Genomic DNA, 25,117 nt, shown 5'->3' with positions numbered 1-25,117 from the left:
GGCGGCGGCGCCCGCGGCGGCGCTGGGGCGCGGGGCGGCCCCCGGGCCCTCGGCGCGGGGCAGCACGGAGCGGGCGGCCCGGCGGAACTCCTCGCTGCGCCACGTGTAGAGCAGCGGGTTGAGCGCCGAGAGCGAGCAGAGCAGCAGCCAGCTGGCGGCCTGCAGCGCCGGCGGCGCCGGGCGCAGGAAGAAGCCCAGGAGGCTCACCCACACCAGGGGCTGGGTGCCCAGCAGGAACACGCAGCAGAGCAGCAGGACGGAGACGCTGCTGAGGCGGCGCTGGGCGCGGCGGGGCGGCGGCGGGGCGGCGGGGAAGGGCAGCTGGTGGAGCAGGTGGAAGTTGAGGACGCTGACCCGCTTGGCGCTACCCCGCACCCGCCGCACGATGCCGAGGTAGCAGTGCAGCAGCAGCGCCGTCTGGCCCAGCACGGCCAGGGCGAGGAGCAGGGCGGTGTAGCGAGAGCTGCCGTCCGACTGGGCCGAGCCCAGGGTCCAGAGCCCGGGCAACAGCGGGACCGGGAGCAGGGCGAGGGCCCAAGAGAGCCCGATCATGCAGCCCGTGTGCTTCCGCTGGTAGAGGGCCTGGTACACGCTGGGCAGCTTGGTGATGAGCACGTACCTGTTGAAGGCCACCAGCAGGTGCGAGGCCAGCGAGACGGTGAGGCCGAGGCCCAGGAGCCCCCCTCGGAGCAGCCGGTACTCCGCCGAGCGAAGGGAGGAGGAATTGGGAGGCAGCAGCCCCAGCACAGCCTCCTGGGGCATCCACAGGGCGCACACGCTTAGGTCTGCCGCACAGCCGTTCACGATGAAGGCATTGCTGGTTGTCTGCAGCTTCTTGAAGGAGAAGACTAAATAGATGACCATCACATTGGATAAAGTCCCTGAGATAGCTAAGACTGCGTAGAGCAGCGAGAGAAAGATGCGGGTCCCGGAGGAGTCCTCCCAGAGCAGCAGCAGAGGCGAGCTAGCACTCCAGGAAGAGGAGTTGGGCATCTCGCTGAATGCAGCTCACTTTTGACTTTGCCCTGTAAATCCCATCCTTGTCTGGGTCAGAAGTTCTGCTGCAGAAGTCCTCACCAAGCACATGGGAGGATGTGCAGCTGAGGGACTCTAAGGCAGGTTTCAGTCATGCAAGCTGCAAGGTGCAGAAAACAGTTTGCAGTAACGATCCAGAGAACAGCAGTGTCCAAGGCAGGTAGGCAGCAAGAGATTCCACAGATTGTAGCTAGTGAAGGTGGGTCCATAGGGAGGCAAATGGCTGTTGGCAGACCAGAGCACAACTGAGGTTTCTGTAGCTGTGAAAACACCAAAAGCAGCAGCACCTTGCAATCGGCAGCAGGAACGGCAGCAACTGATACAAAGCTTTGCAGTTTCTCCTGTGCCACAGTACGCACACTGTAGATCATTCCAGGAAGATTCAGCCCTTCCACTCTTCATGAATTATTCAGCAGATTTTCAACTTGTTAAATCAAGAAGAAAAAAAAAAAGCCAAACCCTATCATGCTCCAGAAATACTCCAACTACACAGTCTGACTCTTTTTTTCCCTGCCTTACCAGTTTTCTGGTTCTAACCCATTTGCACAACTTTCATTTGAAGCAAGGTTTCAAACTAGTATCAGTCACTTCTGTCTGAAATACAATCTATTTACTGTAGAAACTCCTCTGCTAAATACTTACTTAAACTGGCTTTTTTCTGATCTTATTTTTTTGTTAAAAGAAAGCTCACTATGCTTCTGCAAGCTTAGTTAATTTTAGAACTGCTCTATAATAGCAATATACTTTCCAAATTAAATATTTCAAACAGAATAGATACACTGTGTCTTGGTAAGACAGTACTTCTTATTTGGTTCTCAATCTAAACATTTTACATTTCTTCATAAACCTCAGCCTGTCTCAGCCTGCAGGAAATCCTGCATTGCCAACCTGCTGGAGATGAACACTGGTGCTGGTAAGTACACAGATAACACAGAATCAGCATAGCATTTGAAATGGTCTCACACCAAAATTAGTTCCTTCACAGACAAATGGCAGGTTTTCAGGTGGACTAAAAACTTGTTGAAGAGTAGGAACTAGCGGTCCATTCCAAACGGATAAGAATTAGTAGTGGGATTCTCCCAGGAACTCTACCCTTGGAAAAGAATAAGAAACTCAATAAAAGAACTTCTGTTTCCTCTCAAAAGCTTTCCAGAAAAAGAATGCTTATTAATTTTGTGATGAGTTAAGGAGAAAAGTTGCTTTTGCAGGTAGGTTATATGTAGGCAACAGAAGCAAACAATCTCAGCTCATAAGGTATGATCTGTACATTGACCAAAGATACCTTTGCAAGGCGTTTTTAGACATTCGTAACTCCTGATGCTAACAAATGACAATACCAACATAATATATTAGGAGGAACTTATAGTTACAATATGCATTTTTTAAAGTTAACAAAGTTAATTTGTGTGGGTTAATGGATTATTTTGTTGCAATACAGCACATTTCTTATTTGACAGGAGGCTCATGTTTGCAATTGACAGAACTATTGATCCAAAGGTGGCTTTGTTACTAACATGAATATCTATGCTCTCTTTTAATTAGATTGCTCATGTGCTTAAGGTTAAAGACATACCTGAGTGATTTACTTGATCAGGCCCTTAATTACCATATTTTTTGCCTGCTGCACTTCACAGTGTAGATCTAATCAAGTGTCAAACCTTCTGAGGCCTTTCATTGTTTAGCTGTCAGTAAAGAACAGTTATTATAGAAACTAAAATCCTCCTCTTTCTGCAGTACTGTAATTGAAAAATATTCTCTGAATTTGTAACAAGAAATAGCTCCCTAACCAAAAAGCTTCATAAAGCATACTTTAAAAAGAGATAATTAACAGTTTCAAAAGATACTAGCCACAGTAGCATAGGCCCATTAGAGACCTTTAGATTTATTTAACACATCCATTCGTGTCTTTTAAGATCTCATGTGCTACAGCTTGTTCTCCCAGAACAAGATCTATTTATATATGAAGGAACAGAAATGGTAAAGTTCAAGGATAGGTGAACAGAAGATATGAAATAAGTTTCAGAGTATTTATGAAAAGCTACATGGTTCTAAAAGACCTCCCTGACCTTTCACTTTCCCCAAATTGTTTGTTTTTGTTAAGAAGCTGATTGTTACGGAGTACCGACTTACTTATAATTAATTTTTAAGCACAAAAAAGGTTGTACATTAGCTGACATGTATGTATTTCACATAATAAATGAATAGAATTGTAGAAAAAGGCCAAGGGAGAGGTTGATTCCTATGTACTAGAAACTTTTTAATTAGCTGGTTTCCCTTTATATTTACATATATAAATCACGATCTATTGTTCATCTGAATGCAGTGGCAGAAGTCTTTTATTGTGTTCTTAGATTAGACTGTCACTGGAATTTGGGCAACTTCTAAAACATCCACTCTATTCCTGGCTTTGCTATTCCTTTAGAGAGGCTGTGGAACAGTTACATACTGTCCACATCACCTATCGCAGTAGAGACTTATCTGACATGAATATTAAGTACTGTAAATAAATTATCATGCAATGCAACAAATCTGCTGAAAATCAGCAACGGAGTCAAACAATGTTAAAACCATTTGTGACTAGTCTTTAATTGAAGGAAGGAAGGACAAAAAGCTAATTGAAAGCATGTTTAGATTCTTATGGACAAAAACTCTGCTGTTGGTGGGACTAAGAAACCTGTTGCATGTGCAAAAAAGACAAGGCATATTACACCTTTAAAAAGGGCCCTCGCCCAGGAAGGTTTCCTCTATTCAGACACAGCTTTTAAATTATGGTATTTTGAAATATAACCCCTACATCATATCAACGTGTTGATTAAATACCTGACATTATGCAAATACACAAGAAGCAAATACAAGAAGGTTAGTTAGATCAGTTAAAAAAGGTATCTATCATGCTAATGTTTTTTTTTGCAATATCATCCTACTCAGAAATACAATACAGGCTTTAGAAGAAAAAAGATGATTTTGAAGAGCTATCTTCAGTTAGAGATCAAATCACATTAGTTTGCATCAACAGTTCTAAGAGAAAACAAGAAACAAGGAAGCTGGCTTATATAGGTATTTTATTATCAATTAGCTGTATATGTATATATATCTACATTTCAAAATTAATATTTTATTAAGGAAAACTATTTATAACAAAGTACATGAGAAAATTCTTTATAAGAGGTAGAATTACCTTACCATTATTCTATAATTCATATACAGTATATTTTATATATATATATGCACACACATATGCTACTTCGTGTGTGTATATGTTACATATACACAGTTGCAAAAAAAGTACAGCAAATTTTATTCAATCATTTTTTTAGCTGCTCTCAGTTTTCCTTATTAACACTTTCAGTACAACTTGCTATAGCAATTTATGATCTGATCTTTTTAAAAAATGTTGTAGCACTTTGTAAAGCAAATGCAGGGCATTCACAGGTCTTCAGGAAAAAACCTGACAATTCAACCAAGTTTTACTTTCAAGTTTCTGTAAATACTGGGAAAACTAATAGGTAACAAATCTGTTTTGGTTTTGTCTTACAGATTAGCAGCAAATCAAATAATCCCATTACTTTCCTTACTATGTCCTCGTAGAGTTCTGAAAATTTTACACCTGGTCTCTAGGACCTCACTGTAACACCATTTAATTCTAAGTCTCATTCGTAATAACATCTGATTTAACTATATGTTACAGAGCATCTTTATTACTGGCAAAAATATTCCATGATACAGGAGGTTACCTAAACTATATATTTAACAAAAAAATTAAAGGTGTATGAAGCATCCAACTGAGAAATGAAAATTTAATATACTTCCAACATTTAGTGTGTGTTGCTAAGGAAATTGTACACATACTGCCAAATGTAGGTTCAAAACATGCAAGTATGCAGTGCTGCTGAATTCATTGTATATGTACATTCTTACCAACTTCAGTTTGGTCTGCCTTCATTTTTGCAGTATATATTGCATAGCAAAATTTAACATTCTACATCAAAACCAAAACATTCCTTTAAGACAAACTGAAAGTCTTAGTTGTACAATTGAATCATCAAATAAATTACTTTCTCTTTGCAGTGAAAGATGTAACTACATCATATCTCAACAAATATTTTCCCTTTAGTTTTCTTTCATAGTGTTTCCTTAAGAAACATTAGGAGCTGAAAGTGGAGAGCAGACTATGTATCAAGTGCTTTTAGATATTGTAACAACTAGTCTCTCATTAGTTAGGACTTCCATCAAGTTACCAGAAGACCAATTAGTAAAAGAGTAATTACATGAGGCTTCAAGCAATAATGATGGACCCATTAAACAAGAAAAACATCTTGTTCATAAAAAATTTTTATATCTTTGATAAGCATGTACAAATTCTTTAAAATACACATTTTTTGTAGCAAAGTAGACACTAAATTAAAATATATTCTAATTTTTACATAATTTTTATAGTTTACCAAAATATTCTCTTAATACATATTTTAACACTGTACACAAGTTAATAAATGTCTTAATGAAACTCATTAGAAATATATTCAAGCTGTCTCAACATAAAAAATTTAAATGTGTATATAACATGGGGTAGTAATTTCCATAAATTCAACATAAATGCATCTGCAGTAGTCATTAACAAGAAATTTCTCCTGTTAAGAGGTCTTCTCTTGGTGTTAATACATCTCGTATTGAAGATTCCTCCTCTTAATGAGCAGCTTTTTTTCAGTTCTTCTCCTTCATAAAGAACATCAATTTGAAGAGCTCAGCAGGTTTCACCAAAGCAGCAAGGCTTTAGTACTGAACATACTCAGACTGAAGGGACTGTGCAGAGAAGAAAAACTGATTAAAACTCACTGAAGAGTTTGTATTTAGATATAACATGTATCTTTCACTTAAAAGATAAGGAGTAGAGGAAGGGCAGGAAGGAGAAAAATAAACAGAATTGGAGGGAGATCTGAATCTCTCCACAGGTACAGATGAATAAAACAGAAGAAACTAAAGTCTGAATCCATCAACTTTCCTGTATCTACACTTACTTTTCCAAACAAATTCTTGAGATTCTTAAAGAAAGTATAAAAAGTCCTCTAAAATACCACATTAAAACAATACCTTAAAATGTGTTGAGGACATATATGATAGCTGTTAGTATAATTGAATTGTTTCCCCTTATCCTGAATGAGAGTCCAAGTGCTACTGTAAAAAATTAAGCATACCTTAAGATGTTGATTCAGATAATGATACAGGAAACATATGGTGTAGCTAATTATTGAGGGGAAAAAAAGCTACAACAGCACAATTATGCATATGCATAAATTTATCCATGATTACTAAAAACAGATGAAAATGAAGCACTGCAAATGTTTCATCTGGATTAGTAAGAAGTCAGTATAATTAAGAGGAAAGTATAACCTGGTCTACTGTATTTATTCTGTATTTATTTACATTTCTGTTTTTACTGAAATCTAAGGTTTTATTAAAAACTTATTAATCAGTTTAGACACTATCCAAACATTTTATTAGCTCATACACAGATGTGTTTAAGAAGTCATTCTGATGAATAATAAGTTTTATCTGAGAGAGCTCATCACTGTATTAGTATGGTTATAAACAAATAGTAAATAAAAACCCCAAGCGTATTTTAAAACTGCGGCAGAATTGGTGAGAACTACTGGGGACCAACATGAGTCCTAAGACAGATCAGAACCTCAGAGTCTTGCCTTCCATTTTCCTACTATTCCTAACCAGTCACTATAGAAATGCTCTTTGGCATCCATAGTGAAAAACCCATTAGTAGAAGTGCATAATAGATATATAAACTTGCAGAGTTCTAACTAATATCACAAAACCACTTTTTCCCCTATATCATAAATCTTAGTGTATATTTGCAAAGTTGTCTTTTAAATGTATTTTCACATTTTGAAGATCTGAGACCATCTGGATATTTTTTCCTAGGTTGAAGAAGTAATGCTGTCACAGCATATAGATTTTAATACCACTGACTAAAAAGGGTCTGGTTTTAGTAAGGGCAAGGCAAAAGGAGTAAGTCTCCATTAATGAGCACTTGAAACTTCTGCCCTCTTTCTTAATGATCCTCTAAGGTGTCTCATTTTCAGATGTGTATTTTAATAATAGACGGTTACACTCAGAGCAGTATTTGAAACGGATCCATGAAAACTGAATTCCAAGTAAAGCTGATTAACAAACATTAAAAAGAAAGGCATGAAATTTAATTATATACTCTCACATGTTGTACAGTAATAGATTACTTATAGCTAGGACAGATGAAAGATGACCAGAAAGCACTGTACACTTTTGGTGATCTTAAAAGCAGTCAGTGTTTGCTGACAAAGAACTGTGAACACCAGCCCTTTATTTTTTTATTTTCTGAATATACAGAAATAATTAAATCTAAACAGGATTATTTTCCAGATTAAGATTTACTTATGTGACTTCACATAAAGTTCTATTACTAAAAACACGGTGATAACCCTAACAACTGAGCTGTTGTAAAGTATAGATAATCATTTTTGAGTTTGGAAAATTAAAATATAGCAGGGAAGGCTTGTTGTTCTGGTGGGTTTTTTTGCTTCTGAGGAAGAGTAATTTGTGCTATTAAATCTCTTCACATGTCTGAAGAGATTGACTGTAACGTTTCAAAGCCTGTAATTGAGATTTTTTCTTTTTTTTAATCTTTTGAGGAGTTTTCTATTTTAAAATTTACATTTGCCATGACTCAAAGTATGGCCTATGATTCTGAAAGCATTATTAAAAACAAAAAGCCCCAATCCACTTTTACAAGTAATATCTGTATTTAACAAAATCTTATTTAAAATCTTATTGAAATAGAGGTAAAAATAGATGGAAAAAACCAAAGAAAACTGACTGCTGAATTGCAATGATGAGTATAAAATCAGTTAATGGGGTCAAAGTCTCAATGTGTACTCCTACAGTGGTCCCATGCTGTGTGATGTTTGGCATTTTATACCCAAGTACCAGACATTGAAACAAAGAACTAAGAATTAAGACACAAGGATATCTAATGAAGTTCATGTTAAAGCAACTACTTAGATCACTAGGCACAGAAAGCCTCCTGGAAGAGATAATAAGCAACAGATCCACCCAGGCACTAGAGTTGTATTTGCACACATTCAACTTCAGGATCAAGTCAGCTGTGAGTTACCTTTAATAGGGAACAACCCTGGAGGATTTAGGGCTATTTGTTAAGGTTTGAACATGTACTTTTCCCAGATAATTTAAGTTTTTTGCATTGTGCATCAACTCTCCCAAAACACTGTTGCAATTAGGAGTGTTGCAGTAGGCAAGAATTACTGTGAATACACAAGACCCAATAAACTAATTCAGGATATATTACAGAAAATACAGACACACTTGAAGTGATCCTTTGCATCTGCTAAATTTAGAGATCAGTGAGATGCACTAGCATTTGTGTATGTTTTTGCAAACGCTGTCCTGAATTAATAGCAAGTTCTTATTAAGAGAAACTATTCTACAGGCATAATGATGTATATGCATTTTAAAGTACTGCTACCTTTCCCTTTTTTTTTTAAGTGTTTCAATCTCACCAGTTTCCATGACAGCTATAGAAGCAAAAGGTGACTCATCTTAAAACTACCCAGTTACATATTCTCCAATGAAAATACATTTTTAAGAGTGATATTTGAATTTAGAGATATTTTTAAAAAAAATAAAAATCTTATTACTGTACCTTAAATGTGATTCTACCTGAAAAGAATAATTCTGCAAATTATAATTGTGAGACATTCTGTTTAATCAAAACATCCAATTTGTAAAATTTGCAAATAAAATATTTATTCTATTTGGCTAGAATGGCAAGTTTTCCATTCTTTGAAAATCAAGCTTTTCTTCTAGTTCATCAGCATAAACATGATAAAAAGAAGTGGATTTTAAGGTTGCACTGATGAAGGACAAAAACCATTACGGAAAAATATATGGCTGACAACAACAGGAAGTCATAGTCATGGTTATTTCTTATTGTTCTTTTTTGTTAAATGGAACAACAGTATTAATGTTGTTTCATTACAAAACAGAAAAAAAAAAGTAGTGAATAACTCTCTTCCATACTGGGGGGAAAAAAAGTACTTGCATAAAAATGAAATTCAAAATTTTCTCACTAATGAGTTTGAAGAACATAAATGAGAACTGAAAAATTATTGTCCTAACCATCTTAAAATGGTCCTGCACCACTGATGTTGATAGTTAACAAAGAGGGACAAATAAGAGTGATAAGGTGATTTTCTAAAATAGGGTATGTGATTACAGCTGGTTAGCTTGATATCTAACTCAGGTAAGGGAGATTTTGCCAATAAAAGAGAGAGGTAATTAATCAGTATCATTCAAGAGTCCTTTGATAAGCTAAGTTAAGTGAATAAACATAAAGCACCAGTATATGTAATAGACTTCTGTCAGGTACCTTATCTGATGTTCTCCAATTAGAATTCTGTTCAATGATTTCCACTTCTCTGCTTTAAATGGTGAAATTACTTGGAAGCCTTGACAGCCCAACCTTACTCTTGTTGCAGAAAGGGTTTGTATTACATTGCAGTTCTTTCTGGTTTTAACAGAATTCTGCCAGAAGTCGTATTAAGGCTTGATGCTACTCCATATTTTGCTCATGAGCTTCAGCCCACTGATGCATATCACCAAAAGCAAAATAGCTGGATGTCAGTGGTTGAAGTGGTAGGAAAAAACAAATCTTCTTTGGTTGGCTAATTGGTTCCATTAAGAAGAGGGGATGGCAAAAAAAATTATGCTTTTCCACAAAGTTCCACATTAAAAAACCCAAGAAAACCCACGGGGAATGCAGGACATGGGAATAAAATACAAGTCAATATTTTCGATGGCAAGAACTCTTTTTTTCCCTCCTCCTAAACTTCCAACAATAGATAAAGAAGATAAAACAAGCTATGGACTAACAAGCAGGACAGCACTGAGTAGCAGCTTTCTGGACCGGAAAGATTTTCAAAAACTAAAGAATTTGAACATTTTCCAAAAGGAAAGCCAACTTAGCTTATCAAAAGAAAATCAAGTTGAGATGACTAGCATGAGATGTCTTCATGACAGGAAAATAAGATAATAAAGGACTATAACAGTGACATAATAAAGAGAAACAGAAAGTTTCAGGTTAAAAGTGAAATAGGTTTAAGCATGACTCTGTTCAATCAGTGGGACTAATCATTCAGAAAAATTATATTGTCCTCAAAATAAGCCAGCTGTATAAGCCACTGAGACACTCACTACCAGGCACAAAGCACTCAGAGACTAAATGATCAAATAATCTACTCTTGTCTTACACATCGTGACATCACAGTAACTACACTCAACTCAGTCAGTTGTGCATAAAATGGGTAACATTTAGTGTATTCTACTGTGACTGTGAGAGATGCACAGGGCCATATGGTGTATTTAGAAGCAAATGCATTACTCAGAACATATCTGAAAAACATATTCCGAACAGGAAAACTTTTTAACCATTATATTGAAAGAATATTTCTTTACAATAAATCAGAAACTTGTACTTTGCTACATAGACTTTGCATGGCATGATTCTTCCTAAGAAATGGTGCTTTTCATATCACAGTATATGTTATATAAAATATAGTATTTTTATCTCACCTCTTCAGAGAAGACTGGATATAGAATCTCATATAAAGATCTTGCTGTATTCAACTGTGTATAACCTCTACTCCTCAACAGCAAATGATATCAAGCCAAGAATTATTCAAAGGTTACACCCTTACATCCTTCCATGCATTACTAAGTCATTAAGACAGGTAGGAAGAAAACTAAAGATGTTCTTAAACAGGAGAAACATGCATTTTAGAAAGCAGTTTTTTCTTCACCGTTTCCCAGTCAACCTAAAACTTTATACTATGCTTACCATATTTCATTTAAATCAGTTTTAAATCACTTGACAGTTCTATTGCAAGGAGACAACAATTAATTTCCTTCTTCACCACAATGCACACAGCACTAAGTCCCTCTCTGCCATCAAGATGGCTGTTTCACCTGTTCACCTGCTCCTTTTCCCTTCCCTAAGTTAAGCAGTAACTAACATTCCTTGCTTTTCTCCCTCTTGCTAAGTCATCCCTATCTAAGAAGGAAAGGAATGCTACAACAGTGGAAGAGTCAGTTACATTGTAAGCCCAGCCCCCCTCCCCACATATATTTGGGAAATTTTTCTGTCACTGCCATTATGCTGAACCTCAAGGGTTTATAAGATTAAAGACAAACCGAGTGCTAACCTAGAATTTTGTAAATATCTAGATATAAAAAAGAAACAAAGTGGCACCAGTAATTAACTTCTTATCCTATGCTTAAGGAACAAGCCCACTAACTTTGCTTTCATTGTTAAAAATTATTTGTAGCATTAAGGTATGGCAACTACCTCTCCAAAGGAGATGACAGTTTTTATTTTCAAAATGTTATATTTTCATTGAACCTTTTAAGCTGTTTGAGGAAACATGCTTATTGTTCCTGTAATTGTTTATATTACCATTTAGTACTCTTGTAAATTTTGGCCAAATGTGAAAGATGTCAGCTTATTTTCATAACTAAGTCACATTACAGTTACAAGGTGTTTTCTTCCCCTTAGGGCACTGCATGTAGGCTTACATGCATATATTTAATGCATAATAGGCAGCTGTAAGTAGAATATGGAAAAAACCTCAAAGAAATGCTGCTGGCAGCATATAATTTACAAAAGATAGAACTGAAAAGAACAAGAATGGACTGACTCTCCAAAGAATTATTGTTCATTACATTCAATATGAGACAATATTGAAAATGAGAAATTAAAAAAAAAATCAAATAAGACACTTTAGCGCTTAGTTATTCAGATGACTGATTGCTCCCAACCACTGTTGGCGTACTACTTTAGGTCCAGTACACCCAACTGGGGCTCTGTCAGTCCTGAGGACTGAATTTCTGTAAGCATGCTGGATTAAAGAGTGGGAACATCTAAAAAGGATGACTCTTCAGAGCAATCAGAATTCATGAACAAATAAAAGACTCACTGATGTGCCTCAAAACAAACATTCCCTGCTTGCTGTGCAGCTTTTCATCCCTCTCCTTATCTCTATGCCTGAAGTAATTAAATTAATTAGTCAAACTATAGCAGTTTTCCTGTTCTAGAACTTGTTTCCTCATAGAAAAACTGATATGGTTTTTGTATCCATTTGAAGTCTCAATTATATACAGTTTACCTCAATCCCATGCAGTAAGGAAAAACAGTCACATTAGATGTGAAACAACTTCAAAAAACTGAAAGGATGTGGCAATATTCAAGAACTCCCTTGCAAATAAGTTACTGCTGCTGTTTAAAGTAAAGTTTAAACTCAATGCAGATCACTTGGTGATCCTGAGATCATGGAATATTAGCATTTATTTCCAGATAAGCTATAGTGGATAAGAAGCTAAATGTACTTTTCAAACGAGGAGTCTGAAAGCATCAAGTATTTTAAAGAGCTGCTTTAGGTCAAGCATATCCTACCACAGCAGGAAATATCTACTGACTTAAAGAGAACACAGAATCAAGTTCCCCCAACTAACTCCATTTTCAATATACTTTGTATTGTAGGTTAGGTTTCAGTCACATGCAATTTAATTCCACAATAGGACAATGAGAATTTATTTCCTACTGCCATCTATCCTCAGAAAGTGCAATTCATACCCCGAGCTATAAACATGCAGCTTCTGAACTGTAAGAGGTGCCACATCCTAGCTGTTAACATGGGGGTAGGTCCTCCACTTCTGCAGGAAAAAGAGAACACAACCCATGAATGATCTTTTCAGCTGACATCCTAGTTACATGCAATGTGTGTTATTAGCTGCTTTAAGACAAAGACTCACCACACTCAAAACCAGGAGCAGGTGTAACACTAAAATTTTCTTTATACTGAAATAGGAGAGAGAGGTGCAATATTCTGAAGTTAATTATACACAAAGCCAATATTATTTCCAGCGGGTAAAAAAAATAAAAATCTGAAGTGTCAGTACTAGTAAACAGAGGCTGACAGGTTCAATTAATTGTAGGCAAAATAGTCTATTACAAACACTGCACTAAGTTTTATAATTAGTAGGATATCAAATCTTTGAAAACTAGAAATTTTAAATTGGTTTTAGATTTTTAGTAGTAGATATATTTATTTTTTCCCTAGATTAGATGAAGTTATTTCTGTTTTCTTAATGGGAGTTTCTCTAGTCTCTCTTCTCTGCATTTTGTATAGAATCACTTTCAAGGTGCATTAATTTATCTGTGCATCCTCTTTATACAGACTCTTTCACACAAAAAGAGAGCATAAAATAAGTCCAAGGCAGCAAAGTTGTTGAGGAATGAAAGCTGCAATGTGAAACCATCAGAAATATCTTGCTCTATAATACTTTTCACATTTGGTGTTAGAAAAGGACTAGGTTTCAAGTCAAGAGGACTAATCTTTCAAATAAGCCCTATCTTTAAGGACGTTTGCCTTTTATTTAGTATGATACATAGAAAACCTTCTTTAAATCTGTTACTGCATGAAGATAAAGATACATAACAAAGTTATAAACTATGTTATGCATAATTTGAAATAAAAAAATACAAAGGGTAGGATGGTCCATTAAAAAAAAAATATCAGAAAAGGTGTTAAAAGTTCAGGAGTCATTTATTTTAGTGAACCTTCCATGTAGTAGATATTTAAAAGAGATGGAAAAAACCCCCAGGTGAAATGATAATTACTTAAAAAGATAACAGACAAAGGTGCTGTTCAGAAGTGTTAGAGGAAGTCAGAGAATTATGCTGAGTTAAGATTTTTTTTGCGACAGTTTTGCTCACAGAAGCAAGGCAGAAAAGCATCACTCAGATGCCTGGAAGTGCAGTTGTGAGTATGAACTTACAGGAATTAATTGACTGTGGTATGGTGCTGGAGGAGCTGTAAGGCCCATAAAGGAAGGCTGGTGCGTACCCATCTGTCACGGCGCTGTGCAAACTGCTTTGGCTGCTCAGGTTGTTGCCACTACTGCTGCTTCTGTTGTACAAGTTGTTGTTCAGCTCACGGGTATTTCTGTGTGGCAGCTGCAAGCTGCCATTCAGGTGACTGGAGATATGGCTTACAGAAAAACCTGTCCTAGAGCACGATGATGTCATTTTGCTCTCATCATCATCTGAAGCAGCATACAGGTTCCCTAGAGAACTGGCTAGTCTGGAGTTTATGGAAACGCTGAATGGAAAACACATGCAGGGAAGAAAATATACACAAGGTATGTAGAGATATATACAAAAATGTAACAGACAATTCAGAAGGCATTTGGTGAATAACACAGACCATTCTGAAATAATTTGTGTTCGCACACAGGTTCATCTTCTAGCTCCTAAGTAAGGAAAAGCAGAATTCTTTGTCAGGAGTTCCCAAGTTTTGCTTATTCAGCACTACCATGGCCAGCTTTCACCTCTGTCAAACCATATGCACATGCAGGAGATCGTGTTAAAAGGTTTAGGCAGTGTCTGATCTACGCTGAAGTACTTTCTGTACATGTGACAGTTTAGGAACTCCTCTACTGCTGCTTGAAATCAGTAATGTGGTATAAGCCTTCAAGTAATCAAGAAGTAATATGATAAAATCTGGGAATAAAAATAGGGTGTCCTGAAATAAGTTAGTTACTCTCTTCAGGTAAATATTTGTGCCCAGAGTTATTAAAAATGCATTTGTCATTCTAAATTTCATTTAACATATATAATTACTTAGGACAACAGTAATAATGGAAATAAATAGCAATAAATCAAGGGTTCATAAAAGTCATATTGATTACCACTCAGTATTCTTCTGAGAGTAACAGTATATACACTTGTGGGAATACCTGCAAAATGTCTACGAACTGATGTGAGTTAAAAAAAAACCCCAAAACTTTAGCAATGTAATACTGTTTCTGACGACACAATTCCAACAAAATGCTCAGACCAGGAGGACAGGTTTTAACTTTTCTTTGTTTTTTAAATCTGTAGGCAACTAAAGCTTGGCTCGTGGAACAGCAAATGACTTTGTAAGTAAATTTAAGCCTTCTTACACCCAAGAACAGCAAGCGCTTCACAGACTGCACGTGTGCTGACAACCAGTGGAGAATACGGTAAGTACTTGAACCAAAATGAGAAGAAGAAAAAAACCTTTTGAGGTTAGATCCTGAGGATGTGGCAAGTCTGCTTATTCTTTCTGCAGATGGTGAGTTAACTGCCATCACTTTGGAGGCCTTCAGAGGAGACATGGATCCTTCTGTGCCACCTGAAGTATTCAGTCTAAAAGGAGTGCAGAGTTTTAGTGAGAAGCAAGATTTTATAATTAAAATATATGAGATAAACACATACAGTCTAGTCTTTCAATACATAGACTGGTATTTTAAAAAGTGGGAATTCCCAAGTCTGAGAACACCAAAAATGCAACAATTTGGCTGTTTTCAAGTATCTTTTCAAAAAAACTTTTCAAATATTCCACTCCAAGAATTTCCCCTGCTGCATCTTATTATACAGTTATAGGCTACTTTTCATTTTGATATTTTATGAAGGCCAAGTGTCCAATTTTATAGATTTATTGTAAATTTTATCATAGATTTTAAATGTAAATTTGAGAAAGAATACTTTTTGTGCTTATAAATCGAGTATGAGTAGAAGAAAATGACACTGCAGCTTTCACGAGATCATCATCATTTCCAAGTGACAGCACGAACATTTTCAGAAAGTTGCACAGAACATACAGCTCCTTCTAGAGTGGGGCTCTTAATGATCAAATTCTTCATGGTTTGAAATTGAGCTGTATATACGTTACACTGGACTACTCAATAATGTTACCATTATGGCTGCCTACAATAGTTTATTAAAACAATAATGTTCTCCATCCTTAGACCAGGGGATATTATCATGATCAGACCTTAACAGATCAAAGAACTTGGGTACACATCTCCAACTACAAGCACAGAAGGAATGGCATTAAACAGAAGTAGCTTTAATTACCAAGAAAGGGTAAAACAGACATTTTCAATGTTAGCCATAGGGAGTAATCCAACTCAAAAATCCAGGTCACAAAACTAAAAAAATTGTGCTCTTTTCAGTATTAATGCTTTCTAATGATAGTATATTACATGTTGTATATTAGATTCAATGGAGTAAAGCATGCAATTTGCAGGTGTTTCGAAAACTTATCTGCCTATTCTTGTAAACCAGAAATTGCTAATCAATTGATGTGATAACTATGACCCAAAATGTTGAAAATTAAGACCCAAGTCAAGTGGTAAACATTTATAACTAGAACTTTAAAGTTAATACCTGAAGGGTTGTGATATAGACCTGGTGTGCAGTTTCATGTCTTGCAGCCTAAAGAAACAAAAGCAGCAGTCTCAGTCTTTATCCAAGGATAAAAAGCCTTTCCCCTCTGCCAAAGTATATTTTCATGTCTCAGGCTGGCTTAAAATACAAGACCAAGAGTTCAGAGTTATTGACAATCACTATCTTAATTTACAGGTAAACAGCAGAAAGGTTTATTTTCACAGTTCATATTTTTACTGGTTCAGAAAAGTAATTATAGAAAGACAACTAAGTTCATTGAAGAATATTTTGTTCAAGTCATAAGTTTTAGAATGCTAGATAAATAGAAATGTGAAGGTTTTTCGGATTTTTTTTACATTATCTTTTATGGCTACACAGTAAGAAGAGATCCTGAACAGGGAGACAGAAGAGGAAAAGAAGATAAAAGAAAAAATTAATAAACCACATCTGCAACTAATAGATATATATCTAGAGAAATTTCCACCACAGACAGTGGTACAATTAGTACCACTGCCTTAAACAAGATCATGTACTTGCCACACAGATCTGATAGCACGGACAGAATCTAAAATTGCAAATTACCTCAGAATGACTTAATTACCTCAGAGCTCCAGTTGTAGCAGAACAAGGCCGTCTCCGACTTTTTAAGGCATTGAGCTTATCTCCCTGTGTCATGCCATTCTGAGTTTCCACATCTGCTTTGTCTTCAAAATCATTCTGGGAAACACAAAAGGATAGAAGCAAGAGAATATATCAAATCCTTTGGAGCAGTGTAGTTTCAAAGAACTGAACATCTCCTTCAAGAAGATTAAAATCTAAAAGACTAATCAACCATTCTGTGCATACATCGGCACTACTCTTCGCAGAGCTCCAGCAGATTAAATGCGTCACTGTACAAACACACACTCACAGAGGATTTGTGCAGAATCTGACCTCAAAGTCAGTTCAGGATGCTCAAGTCTAATGTCAGCATTTATTTACTTCAAAGCAGTCTGGTTTTGTAAAACATAAACCTCAACTACTTTGTCCATAACTACTTTTAAAGTTATCATCAGCACGGAAGGAAAGCAGTAACACAAAATTTTGTTATGCACAAATGAGGAAGAAATTTAGATGAAGCTGTGTCCTGCAAGAGGCACTAAAAATCAACTTTACTAAATTACTACATTTAACAAATAAACAAGTAAAAGTTGTCATGATCTCTAGAAAAATGAGTTTTCAAAAAAAATTTCCTATGTGAACTTAATAAGGAATATAGAATGAACAGATTTCAGAGTTTTATCCTATTTCTTCTAGCTTTAGAAAACACTAAAAACTAAGAAATATTAAAAGTGTATACCAACACTGTTTAAATGCCTATTTACAATTTCAGATTCATCTCAAAATACAATAATACCAATTATGCTTCATTTGACCCTAGATCAAGTATTTTTACCACAGTTCCTATTGTGCCTAAGGGAACTCAGTGCTTTGCATAAAACAGAACAATAGTTTATGCCATTAACCAACATAAAAGATTGACAGAAGTAGTAATATGATAGAAGTTGATAAAATGATGTGATGGTCTAACTGTTGCATTAATTATAGGAAAATACAAATATCTTAGCTAGATTTCATTGGAGATTATATGCTAGGCCATTGTTACCTATCATTCAGCCTGATAAATCAACATGCTGATAAATTTTGTTTCACAGTCTTTACCTGCCCTACAGTTACTGCATGTAGCTGCCCCCTTTTCTGATTCTTTGACCTCATGCATTTTTGGGACTGGGAACATTACTTTGTTTTGAGCTTCTAGAGAGCCCTATTTTAATGAGGCCTTGAGATATAACCAGATATCCAAAGAGATAATGAGATAAGTCAAATGTTTTGAAAACTGAATGCTGAACAACTTTAATATGACATCTGTAAAAAAGTGAAATACAGGGAAACAGTACCTGTACAGAAATCGATTCAAGATGCTCTTCCAGATTATGACAGATGATTATTTTAATTTATACTAATAATTATATGAAGAAAGTGCTCACTATATCCCTGGTCTTTCACATCAAGCAAAGAGTTCCATCAGCAACCTAAAACCTCTTTAGTTATTACAGAGCTGAGAAGGGATTAAGCAAACGCATAGTTTCTCTAAACTGTTTCTTATAGATAGTGTAGGAAAATACAGTTTAAAATTTTTACTATTCCAGAAACAAAAGTATTTTCACTTTAGTTAAGACTTAATGCCTGTGCTCCCAGAAAGTCGTCATAAGGTCCTTACCCTAAACGTGCACATCACCTCATCCATGCATAATACAGTGATAAAGGGATGGGTGTTTATACACTGATGCATTCTTAATTAGCAACTTGGAATAAGTTTTTAACTAATAGGAACAAAAGCTGATTTTTTGTTTTCCTTCATTCTCAAAGAACGGAAATCCCTGAAAGAATGACTTGAAATAATGCAAACCTTTTGAGTTTGCAAAATCACCTATGACAATTTTAAATATTACCTGATCTTTTTTCTAATTACGAACTAAAAAAAATTTATCTGAGAAAAAGCAATCTAATACTAATAAAACCCTAAACCCCAAAAATCTAAAAATTATCTACAGCTAGTTATTAAAAGCTCAGCTTCAGTCTGTTTGGAATTTTTCCTAAGAACACTTACCTCCCTGTATTGATCCAAGTCTTGTACTTTATTTAGGCTGTCACTGATGGAAATGTCATTCAAGCCACAAAGGACTCTGTTAATGTTTTCATCAACTACTCGCTGTTTCTGCTTTGATCGGATGTGATCTCCCTCCAGCCATAACATTGCTTGCTTCCTTCAGGATAGAAAACCAAATCCATTCATATCAACAAATTTTCGTAAATATAAAAAACCAATATGAAAACATGCTACTCTTACAGATTGCCAACATTTGCACCTTCCATACATCTTCATCTGAAAAAAAATTTGAATGTCTATTACAAATAAAAAAAAACCCCAAAAAAACCCCAAACCAAAACCAAAAAAACCCCAGCAAAATTATGGTTAAAAATAACAACCAAAAACCCCCGGAATCACCAAACAAGTCTGTAGTCATCACAAAAATATTATAAGTACTAAAACTTCATTCCTAGGTGGAATAACTTCATTTTACAAAATCCTTCTGGGAAAAGAGATTAACTAAACAGGAATTTGCAATTACATTTTAAAGGTAGCCTAGAAAACATGCTTGAATTAAATACCTTGGAAATCTTTCAAGATTAATTGCATTCAGAGTAACAAACTGATTTGATACATACTTGGGTGGAAGTGTTTCTACAGAAAAACCCCCGAACTACCCCTTTTATTAAACCTCAAAGAACCTAAGAGATGAAGCTTTGACATCTATGAAGTTTGGGAGATCAAAGCTGAAAGGGTTTACCTTTTTGTCAGATGAGACTTTGCAGCCCTGAGGGCAAGATATTTTATATTAGAATGATGGAACTGATGTTTCTTCCCAATCCCATTTTGACGTTACTGGTGACATTGCTTGAATTTTGTCTGATTGTTGAAACAGTTATCTACTACCCTTAGGACATTAGAAAATTCTTACTGAACAATGCTACAGCTCTTAGCTATGAGTAATATAAGTATAACTGAAACAAATCTGAAGTATCTTTGCCTATCTATAAAATCAAACCAAATATTCAATCCATCAAACCAAGAAAAGACATGGACCTTGTTTTTCTTATAAGTAAACAGCACTTACTAATCACATTATCTATTACCTTTCCTCATAATTTTGCTCTATTGTGCAAGGTATTTTTAACAATGTACCATCATCCAAGCATCAGCACAGTGTGAAGACGACTATTCTGCCTCCAGTGAACACTTGTAGTTTGTGAAAGTTTGTGATTCACAGTATTCTGAATAACAGCAAGCCACCTCTCAAATACAGGAGTGCCCATTCATTGGATAATAAATAAAAATCCCTATTCCTGCTCGATTTCTCTTATCCATTACAGTAATACTTCTTTCTCTGATATCCTATTGATTTTAAGATGCAAAGTTGGTGCATCTTTGACTGTATTCAGACAGAGCTGTTGAATTCTCTCTTTTCCAAAGAGACAAATTTGTAGTGGGTTTTCTTAAACTGTTTTCTCTCATAACAGGGAAAATGCCTCCAAGTAAGTATTTTCAGGGTATCAGCTCAAAAACAGCAGCATAACCACTGTAATAGTAAATGCACAATGCAGAAACCACTATGACATTAAACTTAGTGTCTATATCGTCACTCACTGCCAGTCAAGATCAAATCTGAAGCTGTATTAAAACCATACATTTGTTTTGCTGACAACTATTAGATTCAAATCAGAAATGTTTCATACATTATGCTAAGGAATCTGTCAGAGATCATAAGCTCTCCACCAAGAACTTATTTAATCTTTAGTTACAAGAAAGAAAATAACATATCAATGATACCATTTTAAGATTCATTTTAAGTCACAGACTACATATAAAGTCTATTCTTCCTTTGTTAATACTCTAATAAATCCTATTTGTTGACTTAATCTTTTGTCCACATCTGTCCACTTCCAACAAACTTGTGTAACTCCTAAAGTCCTGAGAAACAAACATGCAGAGTCTTGAGATCGTGTGGCCCTTAAGGGGACAGAGTGCACAGCGCTCCAGAGGAGCTGCTGGCTTCTGAGTAAGTTAGATTTCAATCCCATATTAACTAACCTTAAATATATTGAACAGACAGTAATATGCAAATGTCAGTAGACAAAGCAGATCCTATAAATAATGCAAGATGGAAAACAATGTAGAGAAGCAGCTGATTCTTATTAGCAAAGAAGGTGCGTATATACGTACTCTTCCAAGAAGTGTTGCTGGGGTCCTATAATAGAGCCTGGTCGACATATTCTTATCCAAGCAATGGCTTCAGCATGTGTGAACTTGTAGTGTTTCATGATGTAACAGGCAATCAGCGTTCCTGTTCTCCCCAGGCCAGCTACAGAAACACAAGTATCAACAGTCAGTAGTGAGCATTTCATAATTATCAAATAAAAGTATGGGATGTAAGAAGACTTCTATGCGATGTTATTCACCATCTTAGTATTTGAAGAAAAAAATTGTGATTCAGTATCCCCTTTATCACATAATTGGATTGCAGTGCTGTAGATATAAGAACAACCATTTCATTCTTACAAAAAATAAACAGTGCTTAGAAGAATGCATGCAACAGCAATCACTTGTGCCACTCAATTCTACTTCATATTTTGTTTAAAAAAAGGCTGATATTTTTTAAAAAGAGTTGTGATCAAGCTGAATACCAACTTCATATTTATAAAACCAGTAAAAAACCACAATCAAAGTACCTTTGAGAGGCCAGCACACATACTTAAAAATCACGGTGCAAATACACATGCACATCACAGAGAGCATGTGTCTTCTGAGCCAGTGGCTTTTTCTTTTTGAAAAAGTTTTGTTGTGAAACCAACAAAACTTATTCAAAAAACTATTCACCGCTATCTATATAAAGAACAATGAATGTTGACCAGCACATAATATTAGATATCAATAGCTTAAAATAATTTAACCCACTGCCCCCCAATCACAAACTAATCCTTGTTTTAAGGGGAGAACAGAGAGACAGAAAAACTAGCTTTACTACCAGCAAAATCTCTAACTATAGAGTGAGGATTAGTCTCTTTCTAGCCCTGTGTCTTGTTGACTAGTAAAGCATCACCCCATTTAAACCTTATTTTCCCCCAAGTACAGTATTGGCAATTTGCAGTCTCGTGGTGGCTGTTGTTTATGCACCAACAACAATCCACATGGAAACTCCCTAAGCAGATAAACATCTGCTGATAATTCCATACACAACTATGAGCTCCTTACATTTAACCAATAACTAAATCCTGCCCTTTTTTGAAAGTGAAGATGACCAAGGTAAAAGGATGAGGGCAGAAGTTCACAAACTGAGGTTCTGTAACTGTATACTGGGAGACAAGATCTGAAGAATCATTTAAAAGAGGAAGTATCGATTTCAGTTCTGTTCTTTAACTTCCTGCTAATGTACAAACTTTCCATTATAATCCTTTGCATTGAACTTTTCTATAACTTTTGGGACAACCAATTTCTAGTTGGAAAGCTGTGCTTGGAATATCTCTGCAATATATTACATCTGAGTAAGGTCTGACTTAGCTGTTGATTCAACTTTGTATAGGCTTATCTAGAAGGCTGTAAAAAACTAAAAAGAATAAGATCATTGGTTTGCTTATTAAATGGTCAGACAAAAGACCAAAAATACTTCAGTTTAGAAAGCACATGTGTATCTCAATAGAAATTATGTTATATTCCTTTAGCAACCAAACCTGGAGAATAACGTACTCCTGCTAATCAATAATTTATACTCTCATTTAGCCCAATAGCAGATGTCCAGCTTATTAATGCCAGAATTTCTGGGTTCTAGCGACCATAACAACTTGTTAGCAAATAAAGCATTTATCTTTGATATGCATGTTTATTGTTCATAGGAAAATTATGAATAGCATCATTCTTGCTTCTGATCGGCAAGACATTCGTCTCCACAATGTCTTTACACAACACTAAACATAAATCAAGCTGAACCCTTCAAAGCCTTTGTTCTAAGCATATTTTGTGTATTTTCGGGCTGATTTGCTGAATTAGGCTGGTTTGAAATGCTAGCATCACAATAACTCAAATTGAAATGTGGAATTCGTACTCAACAGAAAAATGTAGAATAGTCCAAAAGCACAAAGAAAACCTTTTAGTCTTTTACATTTCCTAGCCAATTATCATAATGCTGTAAAAGCATAATGCAAAAGAGAAACCTGCATCAACTAAATCTCATGTTTTCAAGTGATATTAAGAAAAAACTGAACAATGAACAACAGACTGTCAGTTGCTGAAAGTAACAGTGTAGGATGAAAGAACTTAATATACACATGAAAATAACAAATATTTGGCATATATTTAGTCAAGTATCATAAAGCAACATTACTTTCACATCCAGAAAGTGTTATTTGTTAAATGCTTTATTTCTGGATAAACTCTATGGATTTATAGATATTTTGAACTTTGATCTGAGAAGTAAGTGCCCACACCTTTACAATGTACAGCAATGGCACCGTCAGCATTTTCACAGATGGTCAGGAACCTCTGAACTATACTGTCACTTGGTGTGCTTCCATCTATGAAGAACAGGTCATAATGCTCGAAACCAGCATCAGTAAAGCGTTTTGCCTCATAAATTTTTTTGTTTAGTCTTATGATTGATGTGACGTTATGTTTCTTGAAATAGGGAAAGTAGGCTTCAGGTGCATGAAGGGGATAACCTATAAAAAAAGAAAGCCACAATTAATGAACATCATAGATAAAGTTCAAAGCCCTACCAGTGAAAATTGCCCCCCAAACCTTTCTTGAATGATAAACATTAATACTAAAAATGGTTTAATATTTTATTCAAAATAAACATGTTAAACAATATAAAAATTGTCAAAAAATGCTCATGAAGACCACTATTATTAAAAAAGTATCAGGAGGAAGAATGTTAAAGCACAGTATGTGTGAAACACTGTGCTGATTCCTGTTTACTCCCCACTCCCCTCTGCAAGGAGGGTTCTATACATAAAGCTAGGCACATATATGAACTCAGCATTTCAGAACAGCTGTCTATATATAGATAGACAGTCAAGCTGCAGATGAAAGAATAAAAACACGCTTTAAGAGGAAACACTGTTTATGAGGAAAATAGAGTGCTGATCTCTATTACAGATGAGAGGAAAGAGTTAAAGAACAAACGAGTCAAAGAATAAACTGCAGCACTAAAGATGTTCTTGCCCTACGGTGAAGTAAAAAAGCTTTATCGCCTTGATTCTCTGTTGAGAGACAAAAGGATCCTCTAGATGAAGATGGGGGCACAGGGAGGGAGGTCAAACACCAGCCACAACACAGCTGCTTAGGATAAGTCATATATGCATTAACAAATGCAATCAGAATCTCAACATAATGAGAAAAATGTAGGTTTGTAATGTGCATTTACACTCACCTGGGTGAGGCTTATTTAGAGTTTCACAACTGGATTTTAAGTGTTAGTGCTAATTTAGCAATTTTCAGTACGCATGTTGTAAATAGTTCTTCAGTGATAAAGGCAAGCTTCTTTTTAAAGTCTTTCCTGGTTTTTGTCACAAACATCTTAACAGTCTTCTGTGCTTTATGCAACTCACCTTTAATTCTGCGTATTTACTGTATCATATTTACTGTCTCCAGGTTCCAGGAGAAAATTAAGGGACCAAAGTTTCTCAGGCACTTTGATACAGAATGAAAGTCACTGACTGATAGAAGAATTAAAACTCTTCTAGCAAAAATTCCAAAACCTTTTGAATTAAGTTCTATGATCATATATAAAATTCTCACTGAATGATTATTTCTCAAGATTAAAACTGATCTATAAACTTCTTTATCTTCTCATTTGCTGTGACAATTCAACATGCTGGAAAAAAAAGATCATAGAGTATCATTAAAACATACACCATACCATTTTCAAGTTTGCTTTTTGGGTGTGGTCCACTAAAAGCCAAAAATTTTCCCGGAATAATCCAGTTGAAGTCACCATTTTCCACTCGCTACAAAAATTTCAGAAGAGAAAGAGGGAAGCATTTTAATATCTGATTATACAAGGTTAAAAAAATTACTCATTCTTTTATTTTATTTTTTACTGTGTTCTTGCTGCATTAAAACAAAATGCTTCAAATGTAATTAGCTAGCTTACCTATGTGGGAAAAACTAACCAT

General features: G+C 35.8%; 2 protein-coding genes across 2 annotated transcripts in view; both read right to left on the bottom strand.

The window, feature by feature from the left end:
• Positions 1 to 1,281, bottom strand: part of GPR88 (G protein-coupled receptor 88) — a 1,781-nt gene extending 500 nt beyond the window's left edge. The window contains exon 1 of the mRNA XM_027671863.1: positions 48 to 1,281. Coding sequence (XP_027527664.1) covers positions 48 to 993 — 946 coding nt within the window. The 5' untranslated portion in view covers positions 994 to 1,281. The remainder of the gene's footprint in view (positions 1 to 47) is intronic.
• Positions 1,282 to 4,080: 2,799 nt separating this feature from the next.
• Positions 4,081 to 25,117, bottom strand: part of CDC14A (cell division cycle 14A) — a 55,000-nt gene continuing 33,963 nt past the window's right edge. The window contains 11 exon segments of the mRNA XM_027671894.1: positions 4,081 to 5,835; positions 12,725 to 12,804; positions 13,930 to 13,990; positions 13,992 to 14,252; positions 15,194 to 15,322; positions 16,346 to 16,393; positions 16,947 to 17,062; positions 18,996 to 19,152; positions 21,171 to 21,309; positions 23,429 to 23,659; positions 24,862 to 24,949. Of these exon segments, the coding sequence (XP_027527695.1) occupies positions 12,772 to 12,804; positions 13,930 to 13,990; positions 13,992 to 14,252; positions 15,194 to 15,322; positions 16,346 to 16,393; positions 16,947 to 17,062; positions 18,996 to 19,152; positions 21,171 to 21,309; positions 23,429 to 23,659; positions 24,862 to 24,949 (1,263 nt within the window). The 3' untranslated portion in view covers positions 4,081 to 5,835; positions 12,725 to 12,771.

This window comes from Neopelma chrysocephalum, unplaced genomic scaffold (assembly GCF_003984885.1).
Source record: "Neopelma chrysocephalum unplaced genomic scaffold, ASM398488v2 Primary Assembly neopelma1_97222, whole genome shotgun sequence".
Taxonomy (NCBI): Eukaryota; Metazoa; Chordata; class Aves; order Passeriformes; family Pipridae; genus Neopelma; species Neopelma chrysocephalum.
Note: the sequence above shows the minus strand (reverse complement) of the source record. Positions and strands in the feature narration are given on the sequence as shown.